Source organism: Canis lupus, chromosome 2 (assembly GCF_003254725.2).
Source record: "Canis lupus dingo isolate Sandy chromosome 2, ASM325472v2, whole genome shotgun sequence".
NCBI lineage: Eukaryota > Metazoa > Chordata > Mammalia > Carnivora > Canidae > Canis > Canis lupus.
In genome coordinates this window covers 66809807-66833383 of record NC_064244.1, presented here as the reverse complement: position 1 = coordinate 66833383, position 23577 = coordinate 66809807, and the positions used below count along the sequence as shown (strand labels likewise).

The window sequence follows — 23577 nt, the reverse complement described above, 5'->3', positions numbered from 1 at the left end:
CCACAGGAGTTTAATAAGAATCTTGGGAGCCCAAATCCAGGGCACAAGCCTCAGTCACTCCACTCTGCCTGGAGATCCTCTCTCTATTGACAGGATTGGGCTTTCTTAACTTGCCTATTGTGTTTTATTCTAGTGATTTATGGTTATGAAGCGTGACTCTGTCTTGAGTGTGCTGCAATAGCATTGTTAAATGTGGATCTGGCTAGTTTTTGTCTTAAAAATTCTTAACTTATGATTTCAACTGCTTTTTTGTTTTATTACTGCTTTGCCATACTGTACAGTAATTTTATTTTTTTCATCTCTTGTCTTTATCCTGTTTTTTGATAATTTGTTTTCTTTGTTCAGCCTATTCCATAGTGTTTTCGCAATAGCTTTGTGTTGTGTTTAGAAAACCAGTAGGGTGCCTTCTATTTCCAGCAATGTGGCAGTCTAGATACTCTGAACAGCCTCCCCACTGACAACAAAGAAAACTGTATCCTGACTTACAAGAAAGCAGGGGATTCTTCAGAGGTCAAAATTAAGTGAAAGCAGGCATCTCCACTTTGAGTAAAAGCCAGCCTATTCTCCACCCACTAGCCAGAGGAATTCTTTTAAAATGTAAGTCAAATCATGTCTAGCTTTATTAAAATTGCCTGAAACCCTGCCCTGGCTCCTGTCTCACTCCAAATTAAAGCAAAAGCCCTCCAGGGGTTTCTAAGACCCTTTGTGATCTGCCCCTCTCTCCTCTCTGATCCCCTCCCTCACTACTTTCCCTCTTGCCCATCCTATCACAGTCATGGCAGCCTCTCTGCAGTTCCTCATGGAACAGTTCCTCATGGCATGTCCCTGCTTTAGCATCTTTGCACCAGCTTTTCCTTCTTCCTGGATCACCTTTCTTCCAGGTACCACACAGGCTCATTCCTTTACCTCCTTTGCATCTTTGCCTGAGGTCATCTTTTCAGTGAGGCCTTATACTTTATCCTTAATACTGCCACCTGCCCTTCCCCCTGCTCTGTGCTTTCTTTGATTCAGTATCATTTATTATCTCTTAATTTACTTCTTTATTTTGTTGTTTGCCTCCCTCCTGCTGGACTGTAAACACAATGAGAAGAAGGACTTTGTCTCTTTTTTTCACTAGTGTGTCCCAAGCATGTAAAATAGTGGCTATTCTAATATGTATTAAATGAATTCATTAACCCAGAGAGAAAACCCGACTTTGAAACTGGCTTTCTCTCTGGGAGTGTATGCTGACCCCTTGGGGTGTTGGTCTTTGGTTTTGATAGCTGCATGGGTTCCTAAGGGACTCAGTCGGGATGGACAATCTGATAGAATCCCTCGCATAAAGCTGTGAACCTGAAAAAAGTACCTAATCATCAGTGTAAGGGTAAACCAGAAAAACACCTATCCCACAGAGGAGGACAGCAAAAAGACATTTTTTGGATCTTGGTAGTGGTAAGAAGAAGATACAAAATGGATACTTTAGAGCCATAAGCTAGCCTTTTTTTTGGCTTTGTTGCCCAAATTCATATTCAGACAACTGTGTTGTCTGAAAAACGTCAAGGCTAGAATTTATTTTACCTTTCAGAAGCAAACACAATGTCCCTCTGGAGTAGAAATCTTTAGCCTAGGCTTTTAAGAATTCTCACAAGTGCCAAAGTACATGAGCTTGCAGTCAAAAAATTGCAAAACACAAACACCATGAGGGAAAACCAGCAGAATAGACAACAGAACCAGACCTACAATTATTTCATGTATTAGAATTATCAGATGTTAAAACAGAATGTTTATAATGTTTAAAGAAATAAGAAATTTAAAATGTGACCACTGTTATCAAGAGGTACTTGATCACAGGGTAGTTCATGTGGTTAGGCCTCCAATTTTTTATTTTGACTCAGGTCATGATTTCAGGGTCATGAGATCAGCTCTGCCTTGAGCTCTGTATCAGGCCCTACACTGGGTGTGGAGCCTGCTTAAGATTCTCTCTCTCCCTCTCCTTCTGCCCCACCACAACTGGATCTCAGGGGTAGCCTGCTGCTGAGTGGAGGAGAAGCTTGCTGGAGGGCATGGGCCAAGGCTGAACTGTGAGGACCACTGAGGTGAAGGCTACCATACCCTTGTACACTGAGCCATAGGGACTACACAGAACACAGTATGATGAAAGAGTGAAAGTCTCTTTTTCCTGATCTGTCCTTGTAATATCTTTCCAGCAATCTCTGTTGACAAAACTTAACATAGAGCTACCTGGCAAGGGTTCAGCTCCAGTACCACAAAGCAAGGCAAAGAAAGGTGAATTGGGAGCTGAGAGGCAATAAGTTAGTAACTGGCAGAGAGTCAATAGAATGGCAAAGAGGAAGACCTGTTTTCAGATTTAGGAAATCCAATGAATCCCACACATAGGCAACATATTAATGAAACTGAATACTGAAGACAAAGAGAAGATCTTAAAACTAGTGATAGAAATGAGACAGAAGACTACCTATAGAAGAATGACAGACTTAAAGCTTTTCTCCCATAATAATGAAGGTAGGAGATATTAGAATAGCAGCTTTAATATATCAACCTAGAATTTTGTATCCAGCAAAATTGTTTTTCCAGAATGAGTATGAAATGTAGGCATTTTCAGACAAGCAAATACTGAGAATAGATCTTCACTAATGAAAGTTCTAAAGGATATATTTCAGGCATAAGGAAAATGATTCCAGATGGATGGTCTGAGTTGCAAGAAGGAATGGTGACCAAAGATAGCTAAATATGAGGGTTTATCCAAAGGATCACTGACTGTCACCACCACTACCACCACCAATAATATTTTTGGGGTTAAAAACAGTTTTCAGTTATGATTAGGCTCTGCTGTGAGTAGCAGACCCCAAGTTACCTGACTTGAACAAGATATCGAGGCTTATTTCACTCTCATGTAAATGTCTGGATGTAGGCAATTCGGAGCCTACATCCATCGGAGGTTTGGTGGTTTAAGCATATTGCTTCCAGTTGTACCTATTTCTAGGTGTCATCATCTTGCTGGGGCTAAGATCTTAGTCCCATGGCCATGAATACCTGTAAGGAATGTTAGCAACATGGTCTTTCTAGGTGGTCCTGTGTCTAGCAAAAATTGAGGATTGGAAGTGTTGGTGTAGGCAATTAGCAGCCTCTGCCACAAATAAGATAAACTAAAACACTGGACAGCAATAGAATATAAGTTGGGAAGTAAAGGAACCAAGTTGGTGTTCTAAGGTTTTTAACTGAGAGGAAGATATTGTTTAATTTTAAACTTTAAGTTAGGCATGCATGTTAAAATGTAAATGTTTAGAATAACCATAAAAGAATATAGATAATATAATGGATAATAGATTATACACAATAAAAATATATATCTATATAAATAGATAATATAATTGCCAACATTGAAGGTAGTTGAAATGGTTTAGTTTGGACACCGTCATAAAAAAAATAAACAACATAGTTGAGACCACAGGAAAACCCAATATATATCTGGAAACTTGTTTTTCGACAAGGCTTGAAAAGCAGATCACTGAGGATAGTTTAATATATGGTGCTGGGACATCTGATTGTCTATATGCAAAAAATGAAGTTGAATCCCTATCTCAATGCACACATGAATATAAATCCCAGGAATCCATATAGGAGAATATCAGTTTAACCTTGAAACAGGGAAGAACAGTGAAGAATCTCTTAGAAACCAGAAAAGGAAATGACTGATATTTGTCTAAATTAAAACAAAGAGCTTCTGTTCATCTGTCAGCAAAAGGAAAGAGGCAATCACACCCTAGGAGAAAGTATGGAAACATATATACAACTGGATAAGAGATCAGTACACAGAATATATGAAGGATTCTTACATAAGAATCTTAAGAAAATAATAAGAAAAGCAATACAAAATGGAAATCAATAGAGAGATATAGACAAAATACATTAACAGGCAGTTCACAGAGGAGGAAATCCAAATAGAAAAATGACAAACTGTCCAACCTCGTTGATAATCAAGGAAACATGAACTCAAATGAAAAGGAGACACCATTTTCTACTGACTAGATTAGAAAAAAATTAAAGGCATGACAATATCAAGAGTTGGTAAGGGTATAGAGTAGTTGGATCTCTTAGACATTGACAGGTAGGAGTTGGTATTTCTATTTTGAGAAACAAGTTGTCACTACTCAGATAAAGTGAGATATGTGTATACCCTACCTTCCAGCAAGTTCTTAGATATATATTGTCAAGAAACTCTTGGCATGTGAATTTGAGGATATATATGAGGAATGGTCACAGGAGCAATTTTTATAATATATAACATTGGAAACAACATTAACATTTGTTGGCAGGGTAATAGATAATAAATTACTGTGTATTCCATATAATGAATTGGATGCAGCATGTTGTGAATTAAGGGTATATATATATATCAGTTGGATGAATCTTGGGAATGTAAGTTTCAACAAAAAAAGAAAATTGCCGAGATTACATACTCTATAATTTGATTTTACACAAATTTCAAAAGTGTACTAAACTAAATACTGTGCTAAACAGAGCAGGAGAATAATGAAAACAAAATTCAGGATAACTGCTACCTTTGGAGGGGGAAGGGAAGTGGCATGTCATTGGGGTGGGCCACATGGGGGTTTCAAAGATATTGGAAATTTTATATTTATTTAGCTGGTGGTGGGTACACTGATATTCATTTTATTGTTATTCTTTCTATCTTAAACATGGTACAAATATTTTTTGTAGGAATTAAATATTTAATAAAAATGGAGTCTGTCATTATTGCTTATTAGTATTCTTTGATAGGCTCACATTTATTCTATCATGCCACTTATAACATCCAGAAAAATATCTTGGGGATTTCAATTAGCCTACTTAATCTATTTATTAAATAGGAGAGAATTCTCTATTTTGCTTTATTAAGTTTTTCCAGCTAGGAGAAGTAGAGCTCTTGTATTTTATTTCTCTCATTAAGGTTTTATTATTTTCTTTGAATAAGTTATTGTGGGCCAAGTACATCCAAGAATTTAATAACATAATGCTTTCATTACTATTGTGAATGGAAACATTTGCCTGTGTTTCTGAGCTGAGACAACGGCTTGCATGCTGAGACACATTGATTTTCCCCGAAAACTATCCCCTTTCCTTTGGATTTTCTAGGTAGGCAAACATGTTATCTGCAATATGATTTTTTTTTTTTTTTAGATTTTATTTATTCATGAGACACCACAGAGAGAGAGAGGCAGAGACCTAAGCAGAGGGAGAAGTAGTCTCCCTGTGGGGAGCCCAATGCGGGACTCAATCCTAAGACCCCGGGATGCAGACAAGCAAATACTGGATCATGACCTGAGCCAAAGGCAGATGCTCAACCACTGAGCTACCCAGGAGTCCCTGCAATGTGATTTTTTTTTCCATTTTCTATATATTATACCTTTTTGTTTCTTTTTCCCCCCCTAATAGCTATTGCCCACACATCTCATGATATATAAAATAGGAATGGTGACAGAAAGCTTCAGACTTGGAGTCAGAAGACATGGGTTTGAGTCCTGACTTTACCATATAATAGCTGAGTAACTTTAGGCAAGTTAACTTAATCTCTCTGAGCCTGTTTCTCCCGTTTCTTCGTCTGGAAAATGAAGAGTTGAACTTAATTACTAAAGTTGGTTTTGGTTCTGAAATGAGGCCATTCTAATGTATATCCATTAAGTTAGAGTTACCTCTTTAAATAGTCTCTGCTTTGCAGGGCTTGATTTTGTTTTGTCTGTAGTTGTAATCAAGAATAGATGCTATAGGCTATTGAATGCCATATTGACATATACTGAGAAAATTAGATTTGCATTGTGGATCTATATTTTCCATATTATGATGAAGCCGGTGGTCGCCTTGCTCATATTGTTCCTGTCTTCCATAGAGAAATAAATCACTGAAGGTGATTCTTTGGCTATGAGCGGAGATTTGGTTAGTTATGGTTTTGTTTTAGATTTTCCTGTATGTTCACAAGTTAAATTCTGACCATATGTTTTTGTTGTTTTCCTTTTTGTGTGTTGCCCTTGTTCGTTCCATTTTTTTAAAAGATATTTTTGTGCACTTTATGTAGAATAGGGATTATTGCTTTGTTTTAAGAGTTGGGGAATTATTTAAGGACTCCATTAGGACCATTAGACATTATAAATGTTTGACCTTGTTTCTTCTGTGGATTCAGTCACTTATTGGGCCTCTTTGAGGAGGGCAGCCAGTTGATGCAGCGAGGAGGCCCCTTGTGTGGGACCACTAGGGAGATCTGCTATTAACTCAATCCAGAACCTGGAGCAGGTCACTTCCTCTCTCCGACTTTTCTCATCTGTAAAATGGGGGCTGCAGCTGCCTCTCAGATGAGGTGTGAAGTCGTAGTGGGCATGCTCTGTAAACTCTGCCCTCTCTCACAGAGGGGCCTGGTAGCAGATTGGGCAGCTTTATTTTTACAGGTGCTTGTCCGTTTCCACTCAATTTCCAGACTCATAAAAAGAGCTAAGACTTAATAAGCCTGTCACCACATGCTTTTGGAATATTTATTTTGCAGATTCTTTTTTTTTGTTGTTTCCTTTTTTTCTTAAAAAACGGGGGGGGGGTGCTTTAAATAGCAAAAGGGTAGCTTTGCATTATTTCCTGTGAAGTTAAAGTTTTTTTCCTCTGATTTTATTTATACCACTAATAAGAAGAGAACTCTTATTATAATGCAAGGGTGTCTTTTCTTTTTTACTTTATTGTCAAAGAACCTTTGGAACCTCTTTTCTCGGGATCCTCATGGATTCATTTATAGAGCATTTTCCCCTCAAAGCTTTGAAAGTTAGCTTAATGTTTTTTAAAGTGGAGCTAAGGGAAATAATTCAGAGCAACTGAGATTAATTTTACTTATTAACAGAAGGCTCACAAGCAAGAATGTTAAGTTATATGAACAAGGATATATGTGTTTCTCTTTACTAGAATATATACTTCCCAGCTCCTAGATTGGAGCCCAGCACATAGTAGGTGCTCAATAAGTATGTGCTGAGTGACTCATGAATATGGATAGCTTGAATTTTTTACTTTAATATGTACATGTTTTTATTAATGAGACTAATGGCTTATTAATTTTTAATCATATACATGAGTATTATTTCTGCTTATGGAATCTGTAGTTTTTCTCAATTTTATTCATTCCTGCTGCTGGCTATGGTATTGGAACATTTTTTCTTTTTCCTCTATTGGTCTTCTCCATTACCTCCTTTATTTTTTTTTATTAAAAAAAATTTTTTTTAAGATCTTATTTATTTATTCATGAGAGACACACAGAGGGATGCAGAGGCACAGGCAGAGGGAAAAGCAGGCTCCATGCAGGGAGCCAGACGTGGGACTTGATCCTCCATGCAGGGAGCCTGACGTGGGACTTGATCCTGTGTCTCCAGGATCACACCCTGGGCTGAAGGTGGCGTTAAACCGCAGAGCCACCCGGGCTGCCCCCTCCTTCTCTTTAGATGGCTTCTATCAATCTCTTCTTTTTTTCTTCCTCCCTCCCTTTTTTTCCCCTTTCTTTTCTTCTTCTTCTCTTTCTCATCACTTATGTATTTCCTATTCGTTCATCTATTTAAAAGATATTATTCAAAAAAGTACCTACTCTATGCCAGACTGCTAGACACGGGGGAGAGGGAGAGTGAACAAGATGGTCATGATCTCTGGGGTCATGGAATTTATAGTCTGACAGGGAGAACAGGCCTGAGCAGATACATTTCACAAATACCTAATTATAAATTATGACAAATGCTATGAAGGCTAAGTTTGTTGGAGGGAGCATGGAGCTTTCAGAAAGGCTTTTCATGAAGTCATGGTAGCTGAGATCTAAAGGGAAATTAGGAGTTGATGGGGTTGGGGCCTCAGGGCACAACAGGGTGAGGAATGGGGTTGGGGGAAGGGAAGCAAGGTTTTCCTGAGAGCCCAGAGCCTTGGAGTAACTGGAATACAGTGAGCGTGTTGGGGATGAAGAAGGGGGCTAGGGATCCCTGGGTGGCGCAGCGGTTTGGCGCCTGCCTTTGGCCCAGGGCGCGATCCTGGAGACCCGGGATCGAATCCCACGTCGGGTTCCCGGTGCATGGAGCCTGCTTCTCCCTCTGCCTATGTCTCTGCCTCTCTCTCTCTCTCTGTGACTATCATAAATAAATAAAAATTAAAAAAAAAAAAAAAAAAAAAAAAAGAAGGGGGCTAAAGGGCACAGTCAGGGTTCGTTCATGTCCACCTTTCTGTCAGGACTCCTCCTCTAGGACCTGCCTTGCAGGATCCCACACTGCACTGGTTGTCAGCAAGTGGTCTGTGTTACAGATTTCTTTTCTGGATTTTTAAGTCATTTAAGAAAACAATTTTAATTTTATGTCTTTGGGCAAACCATGTAACCTCTCAGAACCTCACTTTCTGAAATGAGATGAATTTGGTCTACCCCATGGGGTTCTTTGTGATCACCCTGTGATTATCTGCTAGAGGCCCATCTTCCTCCCAGGCTTGAGAGCCTGGCGGTGAGTGGGTGTTTCACACACCTGTATAATTCTGGCTCCTATGATGGGGCCTGGCATGGAATGAGGGTATCTGGGAGGCTGTCATAGAAGACAGAGCCCCAAGGCTGGGCCCAGAGGCCAAGATGGATTTGAGGAAGGGGGAAGGGCTGCAGAGGTATGGACAGACCCAGGGTCTGGAAAGTGGCAGATGGCCAATGAAGATCAGAGCAGAGAGGTAATAACAATAACAGTAATAATGATAGCGCTATCTTACTAGGCCCTTGTTATGTGCCAGACACTGGTTTAAATGCTCTACATATACTCATTTATCCTTTTAGTGACCCTGTGAGGTAGGTATTATAATTATTCTCATTTTACAAATGAGAACACTGAGGTACAGAGGGATTAAGTACCTTGCCCAAGGTCACATATCCACTAAGTGTTGAAGCCTGGATTGAAGACCAGGCATTATGGCTTCAGAATATATAACGTAATGAATGCAGAGAATTAGGAGTGGCTTAAATGCCAGGCTAGAAGGCCCTTCTAGACTATTGTACTGGTTATGGGAGCCATGGAAAGCTTTAGAGGGAAGGAGTGCTAAGGCTGCACTCACTGTGCCCAGGAAAGCTGAAATGACTGTCTGTCTCTTCTGCAGAAATCATCCACGGAGCAGCCCCTGTACAGCAGCAGCCTGTGGGGCCCTGTGGCTGATGGCAGTGACTGCGTAGCTGAGGGCCTGTGGCTGCCACAACTACATGTAGGGGACTGGCTGGTCTTTGAGAACATGGGCGCCTACACCGTGGGCATGGGTTCCCTCTTTGGGGGGACCCAGACCTGCCGAGTCACCTATGCCATGTCCCGGGTGGCCTGGTAAGGGGGCCCTGCTGAGAAGGGAGTGGGGGAGGGCAAGGGAGCAGGCAGGGAACAAGAGAAATCTGAGATTTCAGACTGGTTTCCATGACATCCAGTTTGACAAGTACCTCCTGGCTGTTGATTCCCAGTAAGGCCTGTGCTTGGCACCTGGTGTGGCCACGAATGAGCTGGAGCTGGCCTTGAGGAGCTCAGCATCCTGTGAGAGACCCAGAGGAGCAGACAGGCACTTGTGATAATGGGGGGGGGGGGGGGGGGGGGGACACGGGACTGCGGAAGCTGAGAGCCCATTCTGATGCCCAGACCCAGTTCCCAGAGGAGGGAAGATGGTAGAAGAGTGGGAGTGAGCCGGCAAGAGGGAGCAGGGGGTTCAGGGCAGAAGGAACAGCGAGTGAACACGCTGCCTTCAGAAACTACCTGAGGTTGGTTGTGGCTGGAGAGTGCGCAGGGCTGGATCTGGGCAGGGCTCTGAGCAGTGGGGAGCATGGACTGATATGAAGCAGGTAAGTGACACATCTGGCCTGGATTTTAGAAAGACCACTCTGGCTACTGGGGGAATTACGGGAGGACAGGGGAGATTGCTCAGACTAGTGGGGGGCGGGGGGCTCTGTGGCCTGGGACTTGCCTGCTGGCTGAGCCTCCATAGGAAATATATACATTTGCCCTGCTTGCCTCACCAGGCCAGTGCTGGGATCCAGTGAGGCAGGAGGGGCACGAGACAGAAGTCAGATTTGTTGAACCCTTCTGTCTGGCCTTCTGTCAGGCATCGTATGATTATTTTCTCTCACCTGCACAGAATCAGTGTGATCACAAAGAGAGGTTTGTCCAGTGGGGGCTGGGAGAGGCCTGCAGAGGCAGGAGAAGTTGAAGGGACTTCTATGCTAGGCCTCAGGCTGAATCTAGCCTGTGTTCTGGGGGACATGCTAGGTGCTTGAGCACTGCGCCCCCCACCCCCAATAGTGCTACCAACCCCCGGCTGGTGTAGCTCAGCATCAAGGTCACATTTTATCCATCCACCCAACAGACCTTTGTAGTACTTGCTCCCTGCAGGGGCACAGGATGGGCTGATGCAACCATTGTGACATCAGGGGTGTTGTGACAAGGTCTGAAACAAACTTAAAGAAGCAACCACACAGGCCTCCTCATCCCATTCTGGCTCCATCATAAGCAAACACAGGCAGAGGTGTAGGGAGTCGGGTTATTCATTATTAGAGATGAAAAAATTTGATGTATTAAAATGGCTGTGCCAAGAAATTCCCCACGTCCAAGGAATTCTGCCAAAATGTCCTGCTTTAGAGCCTGGCTCTGTGCTAGGTCCTGAGGGGATAACGGCACCCAAGGCAGAGTGGTGACCTGCACACACAGACACTGGCACAGAGAGCAGAAAGATCACTGGGGAGAGACAGCCGGGTGGCAGAGGTGCCAGGGCTAGGGGAAGTTAGGTGCAGGAAAGCTGATGGTGGGGGGCAGTCTGGGCTGAGAGATGTGGGGGTTTGAGGCCAGTTCATTCAAAGAACTGCAAATAGTTGCATCTGGCTGGAGTGGCCTGTGCAGAAGACTGGATGGAGAAGGACCTTGGAGGCCCAGGCTGGAGTTGATCTTGAAGGCACTAGAGGGTCAGTCACTGATGCTTTTTAGGAAATTGGATCAACCCATTTTGACAGATAAGGAGACAGAGGGTTCTTGGCCTGGGGAGCCTCCTACAAGCCTGACCACTGACTTGCTGTTGAAGTGTCCATGTCAGCAAAGAGGGAGGCCTTCCTGCAGGTGGGAGACCAGGTTGGGCAGGGCCTGAGAGCAGACGACAGCTGCTGACCACTCAAGTGCAGGTGTTTGCCTCCTGGAAAGATGAACCTGGGCCAGAATTGTCTGGCGGAGGCAGGGGCAGAGCAGAGAGACTGGATAGCCCTGGGTAGAGACAGTGGTGGCACTGGGAATGGAAAGAAGTGGCTACACCTGTGAGAAAGCTCAGGACCTGGGCTCAACAGGGATAGACTGGCCTGGGGAACAAGATTCCTGACTTGTGGCTGAGCAGCTGGTCAGATGGTGGAGCCATTTATCAACCTTGGTAGGTAGGTCTGTAGGATTTTGGAGAGGGGCAGGAGATGATTTTTTTTTTTTAAGTCCTATGCCTGGGATATAAAGAATGTGGGCTTTGGACTGAGAGAATTGGGTTGAATCCTGGTTCTACCACCTTCTAGGGATGTGACCTTGTACAGGTCACTTCCTTCTCAGTCTCAATTTCTTCACTGGTAAAATGGGGATAATAATGCTGCCCTTATGTGGTTTGGGGAACACAATTAGATACTATAAGGTGCCTGGCACAGTGTGTGGCATGTAGTCAGTGCTCCATAAATATGGGTTCCTTTTCCCTTACTGTGGAGGAAGACCACTGGGGAAAAGAGACCAGTGGGGAAAGAAGTCATCAGACTCATCCTCACTCCTGCACTAGGCTGGGCTCTGGGCCCAGGTGGGAACCCTACATACCAGGGGCTGGGACTTCTGGTGCAGGGAGCCTTCAGGAGCCCCTGGCCTGTGGGCCCCATGCTGGCTGCCTCCAGTGCCCCTCTCTTGCCTGCAGGGAAGCACTTCGAGGGCAGCTGCTGCCTGCAGAACAAGACGAGGACACCGAGGGCATGTGCAAGCCTCTGTCCTGTGGCTGGGAGATCACAGACACCTTGTGCGTGGGCCCTGTCTTCACTCCAGCAAGCATCATGTGAGCGGACCCTGTCCCCCCTCCGGAGAACTCCAGCGGGGCCGCAGAGATGCCTCTGGGAGATGTGGGAAAGGCAGCAGGCAGGGGCACCCTCTGGCCAGGACTCTGGTGCTCACTCTGCTGCCCCCCACGCTCCACCTGTAGTGTTTCTGCCCTGTAAATAGGACCAGTCTTACACTCGCTGTAGTTCAAGTATGCAACATAAATCCTGTCCCTTCCAGCTGTGTCGCTTCCTCTGCAGCGCAAGGGGCCTGGTCAGCCAGGTGTGGGGGTGTTCTGGGGGTCTCCCTTGGTCTCCTTTCCACCTTTGTAAATATGAAGCAAATAAATATTTAGGTTTTTTAAAAATAACCCAGTGGAATCTAGCAGTTCAATTCACAAAGCAGCCCGGGCTAGGCCAGGGCTGAGACTTTCTCACCCTACACCGATGACCCCATGCCCTCTGCTTCAGTCCTGATCTAGCTGCAGTGTGGGCATCTCCCTCTGGCATCCAGCTTCTCTGACTCATCTCTTTCCTCTGCATAGGCTGGCATGCTTGATGTCATGAGGAAGAGTGAACTGTTAGGGGTTGAGGCAGGAGTCAGAATTACCATCCTACAGCCCTGACTGCAGGGCTGCAGCTCCTGACTTGTGAGGGGCCTCTATGTGAACCCAACACCCAGCCTAAGGCCTGGCTCAATGTAGGGATGACATTACCTGACACAGCTTTGGAAATTCATAACAAAGATAAAGGGCAGATGGGTATTGGGAGATGTTCTGAGGAGACCCTGCCCCCTAACCATCCCTGCAGGTCTGCAAGGCAGTAAGACTAATGCAGATATGGAGCGGCTGGTTTTGCTTATTCAGGCAGTAACTGCCAGAACAGGGCTGGCCATGGAGCACTGCCATGTCCAGTGCCAAGGGCCCTTCAACTAGAAGTCCATTGTCAAGATAAAGGCTCCTTCACAGCGCTAGGGTCCCAGGCTATTCATCTGGGGTGTGTGGGCTGCTTAGCAAAGAAGATCAGATTCTGGAGTCCTCAGCTACAACAGGGTACCTGAAAGATTTTTCTTCTGCAATTAAAAAAACCCTTGAAATATAAAATTATCATGCCTTAAAACCCAAAGTATAGAATTCAGTTGTTTTTTAGTATATTTAGAGTTTGCACAACCATCACTACTGTCCAATCCAGAGCATGTCCATTTTCTTTAAGAAATTGGCATTCGTGCCTCATTTGCCCCTTCCCCAGCCCCTGGCATTCACTAATCTACTGCCCATCCCTGTGGATTTACCTGTTCTGGACATATCATTGAATATTTTTACCTTCACTTGAGCTTCTCCTAGGTAAGCCTGGTACGTGGGTTTTTATCCCCCCTGCACTGCCAAGCAATTCTCCGACACCAGCTGGGTGTCCAGCAATTCAATTTGATCCTGACACTATCTACCTGGAGATAGCTTCAGATCTCACAGGTTAAGGGCTCAGTCCTACAAGACTCCCCACTCTTCTCCCACTTCGGACACCAATCACCAAATCCAGGTTGTGACGTGTGTTGGGATGAACCGGCTATAGAGTGGAGGTTCCAATAACTCTCTTCCTTGGGTTCATTTAATTTGCTAAAGTGGCTCACAGAACTCAGGGAAACACCTTACTTACTGTATTACTGGTTTACTATGAAAGGATGTAACTCAGGAACGGCCAGAAGAGCTTCCTGGGGCAAGCTATGGAGAAAGGGTGCAGACCTTCTATGCCCTCTACAGGTAACATCACTGTCTCAGCACTTCCATGTGATCACCAGCTTGGAAGCTCCCCAAACCCCATCCTTTGGGTTTTCATGGAGGCTTCATTACCAAGCAAGACTGATTAAATTATTGGCATCGGTGACTGAACTCAATCTCCAGCCTCCTCTCCTCCCCAGAGTTTGGGGGTAGGATATAACAAAGGACACCTTTGTCACTCGTCACTTAGGAAATTCCAAGGATTTTGAGATCTCTGTGCCAGGAGTAGGGATGAAAACAAAATATACATCTATTACTGTAAGTCATAATATCACACCTGGTCAGCTTGTTTCAGCGTCTCAGCCACTCCTGGGTCCTACATGTGGCTCTGAGGTCATCTAATGAGGCAATGTGTTCTGAGTGAACTGGGTGCTTGTCAAAAGCAGAGATGTTTTTTCCAGGCTAGGCCTGGTTTTTGATTATTTGACAATATATAGGCTGAAAGGTCAGGACACCAAGAGACTTGGAGACCAATCAGACAGGGACAGCATCACTACTGCCCATTGCTTATCCACCCACCACCAGGTTTTGCATCTTACACTGTGTGGGGCTCAGCCCTCATCCATGAGGCTAGTTCTGAGACTCCTTCCATTTTGATGGCCGAGCAGATCTGGAGCCGCTCATGCCTGTTTGGAGGAGAAGGAAGGAAGGCAAACACAGGTTCTGCTGGAACCGGCCATCTGCTTCCAAAGGCAGCAGATGCCCTGCTAAGACCTCTGGCTGCAGTGAGATCCAGGAAAAACTCATTACCTTGTCTGAGGCAGGTTCGCTGGGGAGATGCTTCTGTGGCTTTTAAAATGACAGCAGCTGGCACGGAGTTTGAACAGATTTTTCACTGGAGCCTTTCAAATGTTTCATGTTCCATTTGCTGCAAGAGTGTGAAATTTACTTTTCTGAGAAGGATATACACAGAAGTTGATGTGACTTGCTTGAGAATAATAAACAGTCATTTCTTTTCAGTTGTTTTTGTTTGTCATTTCCATCTTTTTGTGAAAAGAAGAGAAGAATACTAAACATCTGGAGAATGTTAAGGCCCTGATGCCTGTACAGGGGAATCTGACCTGGGTCTCCTGGAGCCCAGGCTGCACGGGCATTTGCATCCTTTGAACACCTCCCTAAGCACGCCACTAGCAGTGAACCTGCATGCTATGCTGGCTGCCCTGGAGGTCACTTTCCTGTTGGCCTCTCCCAGACCCATCCTGCCCTGGGACCTCACCTAAGGGACACGCTCCTCTCGACACCTCCCCACAACCCATCTGTGCCTCCTGAGGCTTCTCCCATGGGTTAACTCGCTTACTCACTCACTCTGGGAGGTTAATGGACCTGACCAAGCTGCCACCTCCCTCACCTAGGGAATGGCCCCCTCCTTCCCCCACCGTCCACTCTGCTCAGTGCTGGATCCAGTCGCCCCAGTGATTCCCATTTCATCGAACATACCATTTAAAGTCCTCATCCAACTCCTGACTCCCTCTCTCCTCCCTTGCTCACTACTCCCCAGACACAATGGCCCCTCCATTTCTCAAACACTCCATACATCGTACCCTTGCCAGGCCTGCATTTGCTGTCCCCTTTCTGAAATGACCTTCCCAGGTTATCTGGGGGGCTCGCCCACTCCATTCAGGTTCTACTCAAATGTTTTCCCTGGGTAACAGCTTCTCTGACCACTCTTTAGAAAACAGCACTTTCCAAGTCTCTCTCTCCTCCCTTAACTGGTTTTCTTTTTCTTCACAGTACCTATTGGACACACTCCATTACATGTTGTTCTGTGCATCATCTGTCAGCCCCTCCAGAATGTGAGCTTGGCTTTTTTTTTTTCACTGCTAGGTCCTCACTACTTAGAACAAAGTAGGTGCTCAAAAAGCATGTATCAAATGGACAACTGAATAAACATAGCATCTGACCTGTCTGAATCTGTTTCCTCTTTTGTAAAATGGGGCTGCTAAATATATTTCCCTCAGAGGGTTATTGGTATAAAGTACTTGGCTCAGGGCTTGGCACATCATTAGGTCCTGACGAAATAAATGATGTTGAAAGGTTAATTCCTTGAGCATTTACCATGGCCATGCCCTGTAGTAGAAGCTGATGATGCAGAGATGAATCCTCAAGGAACTCACAGTGCACTGCAGTCAAAGAGAACCCTGAACGAGAGTGAGTCTGACTTTAATTCTGTAGGCGTTAGGAAACCCCATATGCTTCTGGAACAGAAGCACACAGGATCTTTGAGAAGACAATTGAAAGTATATTCAGGGCAGCCCCGGTGGCGCAGCGGTTTAGTGCTGCCTGCAGCCCAGGGTGTGATCCTGGAGACCCTGGATCGAGTCCCACGTCAGGCTCTCTGCATGGAGCCTGCTTCTACCTCTGCCTGTGTCTCTGACTCTCATTCTCTCTCTGTGTCTCTATGAATAAATAAATAAAAAATCTTAAAAAAAAAGAAAGTATATTCAAAAAGGGCAGAAGGCGGAGAGCTGTAGGGTTGGTGGTAGTACACACTTCCTTCACTCTACTTCATCCTGGTTAAGGCGGGCCCCACCAGGGAGACTTACAGAGGTCCCAGGGACACAAGATGCCATGCATGTCTGTCTATGCCTATTCTGGAGGGAGACCGTGGCCTTCTGGGTGTCATCCCTCTCTCTGGAAGCCCCCCCTGCCCAGGCCAGCTCATTCAGCTGTAAAGGGACCGCAGGGAAGGCAACAAGATGGGAGTTTCCACTCAACACTTTGCTCCATTTTAAATCCTCTTCCTGGCACCCCTGGGATGAGCAGCTAAACCTGTGTAAATTCAACCAGCAAAATTAAATTGCCCAGCACAGCCTCCAGCAGTCAGAGGGAGCTTACTGAAACCTGAATCTGATCTTGTCAGTCCTCTGCTGAAAGTCCTTCAGTTGATTCCCACTGTGATGTCAATAAAAGCAAACTGCCCGAGACCTCCGCCTGCCTCTCTGATCTCGCCTCATACCACTCTGCTCTCACCATGCTCCAGCCTACTGGCCTCTTTTCAGTTTTATGTTTTTGCTGCAGCCAGGCCCTTACCCTTGCCATTCCCTCTGCGCTCCTGGACTGACTCATTCTCATTTTATTTTTTTAAAATACTTTATTATGAGAGACAGAGAGAGAGAGAGAGAGGCAGAGACATAGGCAGAGGGAGAAGCAGGCTCCATGGAGGGACTTGATCCCAGGTCTCCAGGATCACGCCCTGGGCCAGAAGGCAGACGCTTAACCGCTGGGCCACCCAGGCATCCCACTCATTCTCATTTTAAAGAGTCACCTTCAGGGACCCCTGGGTGGCACAGCGGTTTGGTGCCTGCCTATGGCCCAGGGTGCAATCCTGGAGACCGGGGATCAAATCCCACGTTGGGCTCCTGGTGCATGGAGCCTGCTTGTGTCTCTGCCTCTCTCTCTCTGTGACTATCATAAATAAATTAAAAAAAAAAAAAAAAAAGGGTCACCTTCAATGTCACCTTCTTGGGAAGGCCTTTTCTGAATACCCTTGAACAAAGTGGCCCCTCCATCTGTTAGGTAGAGTCACATTTTATAAGAATGAAATCTTGAAGGCGTTATTTACGGTAAGAAACGCATCAAGACTATCCCTGAAAATCCTTAGAAAGCAATCCTGCACACCATTCCCTTTTTTTCTGCTCCTCTAACATGCCAGGCACCATTTCCTTAGAGGCCCAAAGAACTCCATGATCTCTCTCCCTCATCTCTTCAGGGCTTTGCTCAAATGCCTTCTCAGTGAGGCCTTTCTGACCACCACTCTTGAAAACGAACACTCCTACCCCAGCATTTTGTAGCCCCTCGGTACCCTTACTCTCCTCCCACCCCCACGCCCGCCCCATAGCTCACCCTTTGATGTACTCTATATTCTACTTGGAATTTAAGAAGGCAGAGCTCTCTTCACTGCCTGTCCCCAGTACCTAGACTCCGCCCTATACATAGCTGTTCCACAATTAAGTGTTGAAGGGAGCATCTTTCAGGTCTCAGCTTAGGGTACCTCTCCCTTTGGGTGGGGTAACGCTTCTCTAAGCACTCGCAGCATCCTGTATCTACCTGTATTAAAGAAATGTTGATCACAAGGTGATTTTTCTACTTCTCACACACTGGCTCATCTCACAAAGACAGGGAGCGTCTCCCAACTGCCTGTGTCACCTGGAGCTTGGGTTTGTGCTTGGTAGAGTAGGCGTTAGGTGTCGTCTGAATACGGGAGTCTTGGGGGAGGCGGGTGGGCATCTGGCCCCTTGGGCTCAGTCCCCGAGGAGCAGCCTGCATCCTGCAGGGGGCCGACCACTCACTGCCATGGACTGCGGGCTTCGGGGGCTGGGTTTTCTCACCGAACAGACGCGACAGCCGGGGGGCGACACCGCCTCCCTGAGCCCGGAAAGCCGGCTTCCGGCCGTGACGTCACATCCGTGCCAGAGAGCCTCCGAGGCCTCGAGCCCCGTGCTCTCGCGCCCTCTGCCGGTCGGGAGGAGGACCTGCCCTCACCCACCGGAAGAGAGCGCGGAGGCCATTGGGTTCCGAGACCGACGCTCCAGTCTCCACCAATGGGAAGCCGACCTTTCGCCGTGGGCGGGGCTCTCACAGGAAAAGGGTCAGCCCGGGACAAAAGCGGCGTGGGAAGGCGGCGACCCGGCCTCCGCGGGGCGAGAGAGGCCGCAAGCGGCCCCGGAAGTGGGCTTATTACCCAGCAGCTACTTCCGCCTCGCGCCTCGCTTACAAAGCGGGGGGGGGGGGGCCGGGAGGAGAAGCCCCCGAGAGGGCCGTCGGCGGCTGGGGGCCTCGTCCCCGGTGTCCCGCCCGCCCGCCCGGCCGTCTCACACCCGAGAGACGTCTGGGGAGTTCACGCAGAGTATCAGGGGCTTTGAACGAGTTCCTGACCTGGAGGCCGAGGTGTTTTTACGTCTTAAAACAATAAAAGAGTACCTCCTGCGTGCCGTGCCCCGCCTGTGCCCCTCGCTCGCTTTATTTCATTTAATCCTCACAAGCCTGGGAAGTTATTTTGACAGAATCGGACCCGGCCCTGCCGGTGCTGGCGTCCTGCTTCTGTCTAGTTGTTACCCGTTTCCCGGAGGCAAATCCACACCTGTGCCACAGTTTCTGCATCTGTGAAATGGAATAATTGTGCGTATCTCGTACCGTCGTCCTAAGGACGAAATCAAGGACGTTTAAGGCACTTAGAGCTGCACCTGACTCGCTAAGCACAGCGACTGCCTACAAGAGTCCCATTTGCAACCGAGGAGACTGAGGCTTGGATAGGAAGTAGCTTGGCTAGAACGGATAGTAATTGGCGAAGGCGGTTGGGAAGCATCTCTGCCTGCCTCGGAGGAACCTCTCCACCATACTCCCCCAGTCCTTTTCCTATGGGAGCCTGAGGGGGCGGTAATTGCCTTTACATCAGCATGTGTATTTATTTACTAGGATCCCCTCTTATCAAATGGCTGCTTTCTGGGCATTTTAATAACGCCAATTAAGGTGGTGAAGTTCTGTAACTTGTTCTGTACACCTTCAGTTAGGGTGAGGTTCCAAGATCCAGCTAATAAATCCCATCAATATGAAAATCAGAAATGGATTTCTGAACACATTAAGATGTGAGATATACGAGTGGAGATAATTATGATTAGGTGTGGAAAATGCCGTTAGTGGAAAGCACAGGGTGCCAAGTGGGGTCTGATTAGGGACAGATGTAACTGCCTGTGAGGGGTAGGACAGAAGCTGCGGACTTTGACGGATGGGTAGGAGTTGGCCAGGTGGAAAAGTAAAGGGAAGTTGATGGGAGCATCCCAGACCGGGGCCATGGTGTGTACAAAGGAATAAGGTGTGATAATTCAGAGTCCTTTCTTGGGAACTGGAGTACCAGATGGAGGATGAGAATGAAATGGAGAGTTGGACTTTTTCTTTTTAATTCATGAGACACACAGAGAGAGGCAGAGGCGTAGGCAGAGGGAGAAGCAGGCTCTCCCAGGACCCTGGGATCATGACCTGAGCTGAAGGTGGTCACTCAACCACTGAGCCACCCAGCTGTCCTGAGATCCGGACATATTATGAAGGTTATGTTCTTGAGGTATCTGCAAACCAACAGAAGTTTCTCAGAAGGAGAGAGAAAGGTTCAGCTATGTACTTTACATGGCTCCCTAGGAGGCAGTGAAGAGGATATGGGAAGCAGTTCCTAAGATGTCACCAATGATCCTGAACTCCAGTATTCACACTCTAGTAAGATTCCTTCCCCTTAAGTATGGGCTATGTTTATTGATTCCATTCTAATGAAGAGACTGTACTAGAAGTGATGGATTGTTATTTCTGAGATTAGTTTACAAAAACTGTGGCTTTTGTCTTGGGCACTCTCTTTCTCTCTTGTTCACTTGTTCTTGGGGAAGACATGTACCATGTTATGAGCTGTCTTATGGAGAAGCCTATGTGTCAAAGGGCTGATGTCTCTCTTCGATAGCTAGCAAGGACTTGAGGACTTCTAACAGTCAAGTGAGTGAGCTTGGGGGTGGATCCTCCCCTAGGCAGGCCTTGGAATGATTTTGGCCATGGCCAACACCTGATGGCATTGCTGTGACAGCCCTAAGAGGTACTCAGCTTAGCCATTACCAGGCTTCTGACCCCAAAAAACTGTGGGACAATATGTTTGTGGTTTTAAGTTTTAATGAAATTTTAAAGTAATTTTTTATATATCAATAGCAAAATAGATAATATAGAGAGGAGGGGTGAGAGACAAAGCAGGGAGATTGGGAGGAGACTGTTGTTGTAGGCTAGGGAAGAGATGATGAGAATTGGAATCAGGACAGTGGCTGTAGGGTGGAAGAGCAGGACACAAATTTGAGATATGTCTGGAAATAAAAGGAGGACATTTGGCAATGGAGTTGCATGTGGAATGAGGAAGAAGGCAAAGGAGAGAACAGTGTCAGTGTTTAGTAACAATGTGGGAGATGGTATTAGCTAGAGTTGCTAGCATGCAGGCCATAGGGATGAGTTTAAAAAGTATTTGCTTAAGATTTCTGGCAACAAGATAGATCAACACACAGACTCTAGGGTGGACAAAGATAAAACAGTTACTGTGGTCTGGGGAAGAAATACTGCAGTAAAACAGAATCAAGGAAGTGAGAACTGAAGGGAGCTCTCTTCTCTGAGTTAGATTTACTTGTCAAAGTATATGGGGTGCTACTCTCCTTTTCATCTAGTCATTCATTCAGCAAATATTTAGTAAATGCCTTCTTTGTACTAGGCACTGTTTTAGGCACTGAGGACACAAAAATGAGCACAAAAGTCCCTGTCTTCATGGCATTTATTTTGGCTGTGGGAAGAGAAACAATACCATATTTAGCTTCTGGCTGTTATTCTCTCCAACACTGTTTCTGTTTTATTCTTTGATAATTTCAATATACACAGAGATGATCCTTCCAAGATTTTGTCCTCTCAATTTCTTGCTTCAGAGATCTTGTCTTTTCACTTCAGCCACTCACTCATGGTCATACCACTGGCCTTGCCATGGATCTGATTTTCTAAGTAACACCTCATACCTTTCCAGTTATTCTCTCTCATATTCTGACTCCATCGAATCCTTCAACTCCAGCAACTGAAATCTAGTAATCCTACATTTTGCGTTTCCTCTCTCTGTTAATGTTCTCTCTTCTAGCTATATCAGCCAGGATAGGATAAGTGGTAATGGAGTAACAATCTCAAAATTTCAGACTTACATTTAAGGTTTACATTTTAAGCTTTAACACAATAAGGTTTTATTTCTTGCTCATACAACTTGAACATGATGGGGCTCTGCTTATTGTAGTCAGAAACCCAGGCTGACAGAAAAGCCAACATCTTAAGCAACATCTTACGTTGGTCACTAGGCCAGAGGGAAAAGAGAACTCTGAGGGTTTTGTCATCAATTATATGCTCCAGCTAAGATCTGTTACTAGATGGCCAAAACTAGTCACATGGCCATGCCCAACGTCAAGTGAACAGGAAAGTGCATTTCTACCCAAAGTCCAAAAGGTTGAAGTGGAAGGGTGAAGTGGAGAACTGAAATATTTATGAATAGCACTTAGATTCCCATGCCAGCTTAAATTCCATGGTCAATCTTTAGCATCATTCCCTCATGATCACCCTTAACAATCATGTGTCTCTTCTGTTTGTTGTATTCCCTTGGCAAAACCATCACCTTGGTTCAATACAACTTTCCACCTTCACTCATGCAGCTGAAATAATTACACCTCTTGGAGTTGCCAATAACCTCTTAGAACAGGATTCTTTAGCTTAGCTAGTTTGGGTGGCACTGATATTCCTGGCTTTCATATTTCAGAATTGGGGGTTAAGTGTGGGCAGGAGCATTCAGAGAAGACTTTTTTCCTTTTCTTTTTTTCTTTCTTTCCCTTCTTTCTTTCTTTCTTTTTTAGTTTTTTTTTTTTTTTTTAAGTGAGGTTTACACCAAATGTGGGACTTGAACTCACAAACCTGAGATCAAGAGTCTCATGCTATACCAACTGGGCCATTCAGGCACCCCTGGAGAAGACTTTCTTGAGAGAGAGAGGAGACATTTGTTCATTGTTCATTGATCCCCTGCTGTGAATCACTCTGCATGCGTAACTGCCATGGACTACACTCTTAAAAATTGGGAGGACTTGCTTCTTTGCTTCTTTGATTGCCAGAGAGAAAAGGAGAAGATATTTGGGATGGGGTCATGGCGAAGAGATACACGAACGTGTACCGGTAGGAAATAGCATTAGTCTGTCAGGGCAACAGTGATGATGAGGCATGTTGCTTCTGCTTCCTAAGCATCTCTTTTTTTCTTTTGTAATTTTATTTATGTGAAAGAGAGAGAGAGAGAGAGAGAGAGAGAAAGGCAGAGACACAGGCAGAGGGAGAAGCAGGCTCCATGCAGGGAACCCAATGCGGGACTAGATCCCAGGATCACGCCCGGGGCCAAAGGCAGGCACCAAACCACTGAGCCACCCAGCGATCCCCAACGCAAGCATCTCTTGAATTCAGTTGTCTCCCAGTATTCCTACTGCCACGGCCAAAGTCTATCATCATCATCATCTCTCATCTCTCATCTGGATGACTTTAACTCCTCCCAGCTGATTTTGCCAATGCTAGCCTTAACTCCTGCCCAGTCTATTCTTTAAGAGGAAGTCACAATGATCTTCCTAAAATGAATCTTTTTAAAATCATGTTACTTCCTGGCTTGAATCTCTGGATGCCCACTGCTTTCGGAATGAAGCCAGGACTTTTTAGCTGCTCCCCCACCACCCTCAGGGTCTAAATCTGTGCTGTCCATTATGTTAGCCACTGACTTCATGTGGCTATGGAGTGCTCAAAATGTGGCTAGTCTGATTTTAGATGTGCTATAAATGTAAGATATACTCCAGATTTCAAAGATGTAATTCAAAGAGAATGTAAAATATCTCATTAACAATTTAAAAATATTGGCTATGTACTGAAATATTTGTATATATTGGGTGAAATAAAATATATTATTAAAATTAATCTCACTCATTTTTTTTACCTTCTTCAGTGTACCTACTAGAAAATGTGAAATCACATATGTGGTTCATATTGTACTTATATTGGACTGTGTTGATTAAACCTACATACCCCTCTGGCTTTATCTTTCTCCACTCCTTGAATTTTAGTTAAGGCTATTAAAAATAAGAGAAACTGACTTTGAAAGGAAATGAAAACTCAGAGTTTGGGGAATTGACTGGAAGGGGCTTCTGACTCAAAGGAATTGTTGATTAAGCAGTCTGGGGGTTCTCATCCGCA

The 23577-nt window shown here is 45.2% G+C and overlaps 1 protein-coding gene and 1 long non-coding RNA gene across 4 annotated transcripts in view; one reads left to right on the top strand and one right to left on the bottom strand.

Annotated features, from left to right (window-relative positions):
- Nucleotides 1-12414, top strand: part of AZIN2 (antizyme inhibitor 2) — a 35014-nt gene extending 22600 nt beyond the window's left edge. Inside the window, exons 9-10 of one of the 2 annotated variants that reach the window (XM_025446831.3) lie at nt 9133-9347; nt 11929-12414. In XM_025446831.3, coding sequence (XP_025302616.1) covers nt 9133-9347; nt 11929-12067 — 354 coding nt within the window. In that variant the 3' untranslated portion in view covers nt 12068-12414. Of the gene's footprint in view, nt 1-417; nt 8186-9132; nt 9348-11928 lie in introns of those variants that run through there. The other variant, XM_025446834.3, reaches the window with a different exon arrangement.
- On the bottom strand, nt 10534-18314 carry LOC112659758 (uncharacterized). 2 transcript variants are annotated; one of them, XR_003136493.3, is made up of 4 exons: nt 17866-18314; nt 14569-14801; nt 14358-14444; nt 10534-12368 (listed from the first exon to the last, which is right to left on the bottom strand). It is a non-coding gene; the product is annotated as an uncharacterized LOC112659758 (long non-coding RNA). The 2 variants fall into 2 exon arrangements; XR_003136491.3 differs by having other exon boundaries at nt 14569-14686; nt 17866-18271.
- Nucleotides 18315-23577: the final 5263 nt, after the last annotated feature.